Source organism: Bombina bombina, chromosome 3 (genome assembly GCF_027579735.1).
Source record: "Bombina bombina isolate aBomBom1 chromosome 3, aBomBom1.pri, whole genome shotgun sequence".
Taxonomy (NCBI): domain Eukaryota; kingdom Metazoa; phylum Chordata; class Amphibia; order Anura; family Bombinatoridae; genus Bombina; species Bombina bombina.
In genome coordinates, this window is record NC_069501.1 from 1,275,044,933 (window position 1) to 1,275,056,397 (window position 11,465).

General features: G+C 39.2%; 1 protein-coding gene across 1 annotated transcript; it reads right to left on the reverse strand.

Moving 5' to 3' along the window:
- Nucleotides 1-9,327: 9,327 nt before the first annotated feature.
- Nucleotides 9,328-10,478, reverse strand: LOC128652169 (olfactory receptor 51E1-like). The gene has a single exon (XM_053705111.1). It carries the CDS (start codon nt 10,474-10,476, stop codon nt 9,514-9,516), a length of 963 nt encoding a protein of 320 aa, XP_053561086.1. The 5' UTR covers nt 10,477-10,478; the 3' UTR covers nt 9,328-9,513.
- Nucleotides 10,479-11,465: the final 987 nt, after the last annotated feature.

Here is an 11,465-nt window from a genome sequence, read left to right on the forward strand (position 1 = left end):
CTGCACCTGACATATAACTGTAGTGATGTGCTGTACCTGACATATAACTGTAGTGATGCGCTGTACCTGACATATAACTGTAGTGATGTGCTGCACCTGACATATAACTGTAGTGATGTGCTGTACCTGACATATAACTGTAGTGATGTGCTGCACCTGACATATAACTGTAGTGATGTGCTGCACCTGACATATAACAGTAGTGATGTGCTGTACCTGACATATAATCACCCTCACTAGACCAGCCTACATCACCCTTACTAGACCAGCCCCCTCAGATCTCAGTTACTGTGCCCCAGGTGTGTACATATAGCACAAAAGCTCCACAACACTAGCCTGACTGCTGCTTCCTCGTCACAACACCAGACTACATATCCTCAAAAGATCAGCCTACATCTCCCTCACAACACCAGACTACATCTTCCTCACTAGACCAGCCCCCTCAGATCTCAGTTACTGTGCCCCAAGTGTGTACATATATAACAAGAGCTGCACAACACTGCTGCTTCCTCACTAGACCAGCCTACATCTCCCTCACTAGACCAGCCTACATCTCCCTCACTAGACCAGCCTACATCTCCCTCACTAGACCAGCCTACATCTCCCTCACTAGACCAGCCTACATCTCCCTCACTAGACCAGCCTACATCTCCCTCACTAGACCAGCCTACATCTTCCTCACCAGACCAGCCTACATCACCCTCACTAGACCAGCCTACATCACCCTCACTAGACCAGACTACATCTCCCTCACTAGATTCGCCTACATCTCCCTAACTAGACCAGCCTACATCTCCCAGACATAACTGTAGTGATGTGATGTACCTGACATATAACTGTAGTGATGCACTGCACCTGACACCTAACTGCAGTGATGTGCTGCACCTGACACCTAACTGCAGTGATGTGCTGCACCTGACACCTAACTGTAGTGATGTGCTGTACCTGACATATAACTGTAGTGATGTGCTTTACCAGACATATAACTGTAGTGATGTGCTGCACCTGACATATAACTGTAGTGATGTGCTGCACCTGACATATAACTGTAGTGATGTGCTGCACCTAATATCTAACTGTAGTGATGTGCTGCACCTGACATATAACTGTAGTGATGTGCTGCACCTGACATATAACTGTAGTGATGTGCTGTACCTGACATATGACTGTAGTGATGTGCTGTTCCTGACATATAACTGTAGTGATGATGTGCTGTACCTGACATATAACTGTACTGATGTGCTGTACCTGACATATAACTGTACTGATGTGCTGTACCTGACATATAACTGTAGTGATGTGCTGCACCTGACATATAACTGTAGTGATGTGCTGTACCTGACATATAACTGTAGTGATGATGTGCTGTACCTGACATATAACTGTAGTGATGATGTGCTGTACCTGACATATAACTGTAGTGATGATGTGCTGTACCTGACATATAACTGTAGTGATGATGTGCTGCACCTGACATATAACTGTAGTGATGATGTGCTGTACCTGACATATAACTGTAGTGATGATGTGCTGCACCTGACATATAACTGTAGTGATGATGTGCTGTACCTGACATATAACTGTAGTGATGATGTGCTGTACCTGACATATAACTGTAGTGATGTGCTGTACCTGACATATAACTGTAGTGATGTGCTTTACCTGACATATAACTGTAGTGATGTGCTGTACCTGATATATAACTGTAGTGATGTGCTGCACCTGACATATAACTGTAGTGATCACTGATGTGCTGTACGTGACATATAACTGTAGTTATGTGCTGTACCTGACATATAACTGTAGTGATGCGCTGTACCTGACATATAACTGTAGTGATGCGCTGTACCTGACATATAACTGTAGTGATGTGCTGTACCTGACATATAACTGTAGTGATGTGCTGTACCTGACATATAACTGTAGTGATGTGCTGCACCTGACAAATAACTGTAGTGATGTGCTGTACCTGACATATAACTGTAGTGATGTGCTGTACCTGATATATAACTGTAGTGATGTGCTGCACCTGACATATAACTGTAGTGATGTGCTGCACCTGACATATAACTGTAGTGATGTGCTGTACCTGACATATAACTGTAGTGATGATGTGCTGTACCTGACATATAACTGTAGTGATGATGTGCTGTACCTGACATATAACTGTAGTGATGTGCTGTACCTGACATATAACTGTAGTGATGTGCTGTACCTGACATATAACTGTACTGATGTGCTGTACCTGACATATAACTGTAGTGATGATGTGCTGTACCTGACATATAACTGTACTGATGTGCTGTACCTGACATATAACTGTAGTTATGTGCTGTACCTGACATATAACTGTAGTGATGTGCTGTACCTGACATATAACTGTAGTGATGTGCTGTACCTGACATATAACTGTAGTGATGTGCTGTACCTGATATATAACTGTAGTGATGTGCTGCACCTGACATATAACTGTAGTGATGTGCTGTACCTGATATATAACTGTAGTGATGTGCTGTTCCTGACATATAACTGTAGTGATGTGCTGTACCTGATATATAACTGTAGTGATGTGCTGTACCTGACATATAACTGTAGTGATCACTGATGTGCTGTACCTGATATATAACTGTAGTGATGTGCTGTACCTGATATATAACTGTAGTGATCACTGATGTGCTGTACCTGACATATAACTGTAGTTATGTGCTGTACCTGACATATAACTGTAGTGATGTGCTGTACCTGACATATAACTGTAGTGATGTGCTGTACCTGACATATAACTGTAGTGATGTGCTGTACCTGATATATAACTGTAGTGATGTGCTGTACCTGACATATAACTGTAGTTATGTGCTGTACCTGACATATAACTGTAGTGATGTGCTGTACCTGACATATAACTGTAGTGATGTGCTGCACCTGACATATAACTGTACTGATGTGCTGTACCTGACATATAACTGTAGTTATGTGCTGTACCTGATATATAACTGTAGTGATGTGCTGCACCTGACATATAACTGTAGTGATGTGCTGTACCTGATATATAACTGTAGTGATGTGCTGTTCCTGACATATAACTGTAGTGATGTGCTGTACCTGATATATAACTGTAGTGATGTGCTGCACCTGACATATAACTGTAGTGATGTGCTGTACCTGACATATAACTGTAGTGATGTGCTGTACCTGACATATAACTGTAGTGATCACTGATGTGCTGTACCTGACTCTAGTCTTATTTATTTACAAACTTGTTATATGTATAAGTGTTTATCATTGTGGCACAAGCTTTTATACTACTACAGATTATTATACTACTATGTATCTATATAGAGTACCTGCGCCTCTTGACTAATTAAAGGGACAGAATTGTTGTTGTTTAAAAATAAAGTTACTCCCTTAATTACCCATTCCCCAGTTTTGCAAAACCAACACAGTTATTATAATTGTAGTTGAAAAAGGAGAGCGCTACACACTGAGAAATGTATATTTTAGTTACTTAGTTGCAATCAACTAAAAAAAATGTTATGCCACTAGTATATACTAGGTATCTAATCACTTGATTAAAGGGACACTGAACCCAATTTTTTTTTTCGTGATTCAGATAGAGCATGCAATTTTAAGCATCTTTCTAATTTACTCATTATCAATTTTTCTTCGTTCTCTTGTTATCTTTATTTGAAAAAGAAGGCATCTTAGTTTTGATTTGTTTAGCACTCTGGACAGCACTTTTTTATTGGTGGATGAATTTATCCACCAATCAGCAAAGACAACCCAGGTTGTTCACCAAAAATGGGCCGGCATCTAAACTTACATTCTTGCATTTCAAATAAAGATACCAAGAGAATGAAGAAAATTTGAAAATAGGAGTAAACTAGAAAGTTGCTTAAAATGTCATGCTCTATCTGAATCACAAAAGAAAAAATTTGGGTACAGTGTCCCTTTAAGGGCTGAACTGCAGCTGTTTTTAGAAACAAGAAAGGTTGTATGAGAGCATCTAAACAGCACTGTATACAGTAAATATAAACAGCACTGTATACAGCAAATATAAACAGCACTGTATACAGTAAATATAAACAGCACTGTATACAGCAAATATAAACAGCACTGTATACAGTAAATATAAACAGCACTGTATACAGTAAATATAAACTAGAAATACACAATGTCTAGAAAAAAACACTTTATTTTACTGACAGACCACGTCTTAGAACATTTAAACAGTTATAACATATACCTAATCACAAAGCAATAGTATTAAATGTATTAAAAACAAATTGCACAATGGAGGGCAAATTAAAGTTTTTGAGATGAAATTGAGCACTTTTGTCCCCACTTTCATACAATATACAAATTTACAACATACAAAATGCAGTATTAAATCACAAGTATAAAACCCTTTTTAAAAAACTAAAAATCATATAGTACTCTGATAAATGAAGAGCGAGAGATACTGCAAGTACTTGCTTGGCCAGACTCTGTGTATACGTTACCACTACTGGCCAGACTCTGTGTATACGTTACCACTACTGGCCAGACTCTGTGTATACGTTACCACTACTGGCCAGACTCTGTGTATACGTTACCACTACTGGCCAGACTCTGTGTATACATTACCACTACTGGCCAGACTCTGTGTATACGTTACCACTACTGGCCAGACTCTGTGTATACGTTACCACTACTGGCCAGACTCTGTGTATACATTACCGCTACTGGCCAGACTCTGTGTATACGTTACCACTACTAGCCAGACTCTGTGTATACGTTACCACTACTGGCCAGACTCTGTGTATACGTTACCACTACTGGCCAGACTCTGTGTATATGTTACCACTACTGGCCAGACTCTGTTTATACGTTACCACTACTGGCCAGACTCTGTGTATACGTTACCACTACTGGCCAGACTCTGTGTATACGTTACCACTACTGGCCAGACTCTGTGTATATGTTACCACTACTGGCCAGACTCTGTGTATACGTTACCACTACTGGCCAGACTCTGTGTATACGTTACCACTACTGGCCAGACTCTGTTTATACGTTACCACTACTGGCCAGACTCTGTGTATACGTTACCACTACTGGTCAGACTCTGTGTATACGTTACCACTACTGGTCAGACTCTGTGTATACGTTACCACTACTGGCCAGACTCTGTGTATACGTTACCACTACTGGCCAGACTCTGTTTATACGTTACCACTACTGGCCAGACTCTGTGTATATGTTACCACTACTGGCCAGACTCTGTTTATACGTTACCACTACTGGCCAGACTCTGTGTATATGTTACCACTACTGGCCAGACTCTGTGTATACGTTACCACTACTGGCCAGACTCTGTGTATACGTTACCACTACTGGCCAGACTCTGTGTATACGTTACCACTACTGGCCAGACTCTGTTTATACATTACCACTACTGGCCAGACTCTGTGTATATGTTACCACTACTGGCCAGACTCTGTGTATACGTTACCACTACTGGCCAGACTCTGTGTATATGTTACCACTACTGGCCAGACTCTGTGTATACGTTACCACTACTGGCCAGACTCTGTGTATACGTTACCGTTACTGGCCAGACTCTGTGTATATGTTACCACTACTGGCCAGACTCTGTGTATACGTTACCACTACTGACCAGACTCTGTGTATACGTTACCACTACTGGCCAGACTCTGTGTATACGTTACCACTACTGGCCAGACTCTGTGTATATGTTACCACTACTGGCCAGACTCTGTTTATACGTTACCACTACTGGCCAGACTCTGTGTATATGTTACCACTACTGGCCAGACTCTGTGTATACGTTGCCACTACTGGCCAGACTCTGTGTATATGTTAGCACTACTGGCCAGACTCTGTGTATACGTTACCACTACTGGCCAGACTCTGTGTATATGTTACCACTACTGGCCAGACTCTGTTTATACGTTACCACTACTGGCCAGACTCTGTGTATATGTTACCACTACTGGCCAGACTCTGTGTATACGTTACCACTACTGGCCAGACTCTGTGTATACGTTAGCACTACTGGCCAGACTCTGTGTATATGTTACCACTACTAGTTTCAGGGTCACACCCTTTCCTCAGGTGCCCTCCATTGTGCAAACAGTTTTTTATCTTATGTGTTAGGACTATATTCAATAACAACATTTAATACTATTGCTTTGTGATTAGGTATATGTTATATCTTTTTAAATCTTCTAAGACATGGTCTGTCAGTAAAATAAAGTGTTTTTTTCTACACATTGTGTATTTCTAGTTTATATTTACTGTATACAGCGCTGTTTATATACTCTCATACAGTTATAATAATACACATGTAATGTAATTAATGTATCTAAGCTTCTGCTGACTGCCCCTTATTTCAGTTTTTTTGACAGACTTGCATTTTAGCCAATCAGTGATTACTCTTAGGTCACTTAACATGCATGAGCTCAATGTTATCTATATGACACACATGAACTAATGCCCTCTAGTGATCAAAATGCATTCAGATTAGAGGCAGACTTCAAGGTCTAAGAAATTAGCATATGGACCTCCTAGGTTTAGCTTTCAACTAAGAATAGCAAGAGAACAAAGCAAAATTGGTGATACAAGTAAATTGGGAAGTTGTTTAAAATCACATGCCCTATTTAATTAATGAAAGTTTTTTTTTTTTTACTTGACTGTCTCTTTAAGACTGTGTGATGGTGCAATTAGTACTCACACCCTTCTCATTATGCCTCTTTCTTTAACATGCACTGAAATATGATCACCGCAATTTTTCCCTACAAAAATCTATAAGCCAATATCATAAAATTGTTTCCCAGTGGGACATTTTAACCAGTGTTTTGAATAGAAGTATCTCATATTAGCTTCTTGCCTGAGTACTCTTTAATGTTAATTAACCTGAAAACATTAATTGTATTGTATATTGCACCTTTATGTTTATTATTGGAATTGAAATGAAAAATTTAGAACCTATGTATGGTTATAGAAAAGATAAGTAGACGGTAGACCTTTCTGTTTAGAAAGAGATAAGATAAGGAGACCTTTGTGTGCAGACATACGGAGAGATATTAGATAAGGGGACTATTTTGTGTATATAGGCAGATAAGATAAAGAGACCTTTATATATACATATGGAGAGATTTAAGTTAAAGAGGTGTTTGTGTATAAATATGAAGAGATATAAGAGTAAGTAGGCCTGCCCTTTCTTCAGGCTCAGCCCATTTAAATGTGCATTTTCTGGAGAGCAATGGGTTGAGCGCACATTCAGTTTACAATACACTGTCCCTTTAATTTTGGTTTGACAGCTTCTGCCCATTCACAGCTTTGCCCTCAGACCTCAGTTAAGTGGGTATTGTGACTTTTGCAATGATGGCTATAATTTAGGAGTTTGTTCAGTTGGATAACTGACCTTAACTAAGATGGCTGTAGAGCAGTTTATGCCTTTTTATAACTTTGCAAATTTATCTACTGGATTTTCTTTGTTTGTTTTTTTAATTTGGAATAATGGAAAAATGTCTGCTCTTATTACCCACCTGTCTACTTCGCTTCACGATCATTGTTCTACCTCTTCCAGGGGGAGCTGATCACCTCTCATTTCTGCCTCAGTTGTGTCAGCGGCACTGAATTTGTAAGGATGAGCCTCCTTTCCTTGTCTTTATGTAGGATAAGAAGGAGGGAGGAGAGGGAAACTCCTCATACAGCACCACACTGGTCTAGAACCACCTTCAGCCCTTGGGTACTCAGCCTTCTGGTCTCCTGCTGTACTGTGCACAAACTGTATTTTAACCTGTTGTAGTTTTTTTTTTTTACTTTTTAACCATTCTATAAGTTATTTTAGATAGACAATTTATGTTTAAGTAATGGGGGGAAATTCCTTTGAAGGCACATAATATATAGACCAATACACTTACATGAGACATTATTTATACCTTAAATATAAACAAGTACAGTTAATTGTTTTTGTGGCAAATCAGCAGTGACTATGGATGACTGACAACAAGATATCGCTAAAAGATTTAGAAGTTGGATATTCAAGTCATTCTTAAAATGAGATGGTTTGTAAAATGATTTTGCTTCATATCTGATGTTAATCAATAATGATCTCTTTAATCTGGGCAACATGGAAACACAGAAGCAGAATTTGATGACCTGTACATTCTAGAACTAATGAGTTGACCTATATTTGCTTCTGAATGTCAGTTTAAGTAAAGGAACATACTAGTTATAATATACATTTTTTTATTTACTATTGGTTTAGCCCAACGACGTTACAGTCCTGCACCCCTGCAAAAATACATTGCTGCTCCTGAGAAGGGTGGCTTGTGAACTGGTCAAGGTTAAAGACAGTAAGAAGAGGCAGACATTTATTTTTATTGTACAAATAACTTTAATAATGATACCCTTATTTATACCCATGCATTTGTATATTCCCTTACATTCCTTGTCCTTACCTCTCTATCTATTCCATTAGGCCAAATTATCAAGCTCTGTACAGAGCTTGATGTCCCCTGTTTCTGGCGAGCCTTCAGGCTTCATAACCTGTCTGCCTGCTCTGAGGCGGTGGACAGAAATCAACCCGATTGACACCCCCTGCTAGCGGCTGATTGAACTACTGGTGCAATGATAAATGTCGACTGCGTATGCTGTTGGCATTTATCGATGTGCAGCGGGCATGATACGCTAAATTGTATCACGTCCGCACGCACATTAGTAAATTGACCCCTATGTATCAATTAACTTCCTCTGAAGAATTGCTTCTGAAAACTGCTCCTGAACCTGCTATCCTACCCTAGAGATCATGACCTAAGCTCTGGTGCAGCTGTTTTTAAGATACGAAAAATCTTTAATGCTTAAATTATTGAGGCATCAGGGTATGAGTGTAAAGAGGGCATTTGATGTTGGTAGTATTTGGTTAGTCAAGCTTTTAGTATTCTATGACTATTAAGTCATAGAATTGCTCATCTGTGAGACACATTCCTCTGGTGGAAAAATCCCCATCATGCTAGTCATTGTCTATCAAGCACAGCTGATACCATTTTAATGCCAGCAGTTTGATACTGGCAGTATAAACAAGAACTCGGGGCTGACTCTAGAGAAAACAATTGGGTGGAGCAAAACATTGGCCACATAGCTAAATATCAATATGCAAGGGTTAAAATAAGGTAACTAATTTTCTGCTACCTATTCCTGCATTTATTTTTCCCCCCTTTATCTCTCTGAGAAGTGCCCTTAACACAAAGTCACTACCTTCAAGATTCTGGCTATCTCAGAGGTTGGGGGGTCATACAGTAATGTCTTGGGGTGCCCAGTTCTCACCTATAGCTTACATTGAAAGAATCATTGCAGGGCACATTCTAAATAGTTTTAATCTCTTATTTCACTATTGGAACTATGTACATGATGTTACTTGTAAAATACATTTCCATATAATAAAACAAGGTAGCTAGGTGATTTATGCTCAGGCAATAAGCTGCAAATAAGCAGATTATCATTTTCCTATAACTTACTGGAAGTAAGTTTCCATTTTTCTTTTCCTCTGAATATTTTACTTAAACGTCTTCGAATTTGTTGTGTCTTAATACCATAAACAATGGGATTTAGTACAGGTGGTACCAAGAGGTAAATATTAGCCAGCAATATATGTAGGTTTGGTATAGAACTGGCATTAAATCTATGCACCACAGATAGTCCTATAAGAGGCATATAATACACCAAGACAGCACAAATGTGAGCGGCACAAGTGCTTATTGCCTTAAGACTGGCCTCTTCCACCAGACCAACTACAGTCTTCAGAATTAAAAGGTACGACAAGGAAATGAACAGTGAATCAACCCCCATGACAGAGAGAATGACAAAAAGGCCGTACACAATATTAACTTTAAAATCCCCACATGCCAGCTTCATGGCTTCTTGGTGCAGACAGTATGAATGTGTCAGGAGATTGTTTTTACAGAACGTAAGCCTCTTGATCAGTAAAGGGATGGGAACCATGACAGCAGTACCTCTGACTGCAATGACCAGGCAGATCTTTATTATTGTCTGAGTTGTTAATATAGAGGTATATCTAAGAGGATGGCGGATAGCTACATAACGATCTATAGCCATGGCCACCAAAATTCCAGACTCCAAGGCAGACAGGAAATGAATAAAGAACATTTGGACTAGACAGTTATTGAAACCAATCTCTATTGAGTTAGACCAAAAGATTGCCAGCATTCGTGGCATGGTGGTGGTGGCTAAGAGCATGTCAACGAACGACAGCATGAAGAGGAATATGTACATAGGCTCATGCAGTTCCTGCTCAGTTCTGATGATGTACAGTAGGGTTCCGTTCCCCAGTATAGCCACAATGTACATTGATATCAAGGGTAAACCAATCCAGAAGTGGTATTCTTCTAGTCCGGGAATTCCGCTGAGTATGAATCCGAGGCTGCTGTTTGATGTGTTATATGGGGACATTTTCTGTAATCCAGTTTTTTTCACTGGAGATGACGACACATGTTCTACAGAAGACACAGAGAGTATAGTTAGTGTTTGCAGGAAATGTAATAGGGCTAGCTTACAAACTAATTTATTGCGCACCCCCCAAATAGGCAAATTTGTGGGCATTCTATAAATAATCAGCTATTACAAGTTACTGGTTATTACTACCGTGAGCTCGCAGTAGCAATTAGCACTTATAAAATTAGATCTCTGGTATTTTATAAATATGCCCCAAATGCCCCCCAAATACAGTGGTGTGTATTTTAATAAAAAAATAAAAAATGTAGCATTTTTTTTTAAATTAAATAGCTGCACCAGGCAGTTTTTGGGGGCTAAAGTTTGAGGATGCCTTTACATTGTACTCTATGGGAACTGTTTGTTCTCTATAAATATATAAATATATATATATATATATATATATATATATATATATATATATATATACTGTATATATATATGTGTGTGTGTGTGTGTGTATTAATATGTGTATAGATACATATTAAGACATAAATATACACTCACCAGCCACTTTATTGGTACACCTGATTAATTGCTTGGTAACACAAATTGCTAATCACCAATCAGCCAATCACATAGCAACAACTCAGTGCATTTAGGCATCTAGACGTGGAGAAGTTCAAACCAAGCATCAGAATGAGGATGAAAGTGGACTTAAGTGACTTTGAAAATGGCATGGTTGTTGGTGCCAGAAGGGCTGGTCTGATTATTTTAAAAACTGCTGATCTATTGGGATTTTCACGCACAACCATCTCTAGGGTTTACAGAGAATGGTTCAAAAAAGTGAAAATATCCAGTGAGCGGCAGTTGTGTGGTCGAAAATGCCTTGTAGATGTCTGAGGTCAGAGGAGAATGGGCAGACTGGATTGAGATGATAGAAATGCAATAGTAACTCAAATAACCACTCGTTACAACCAAGGTATGCAGAATACCATTTTTAAATATGA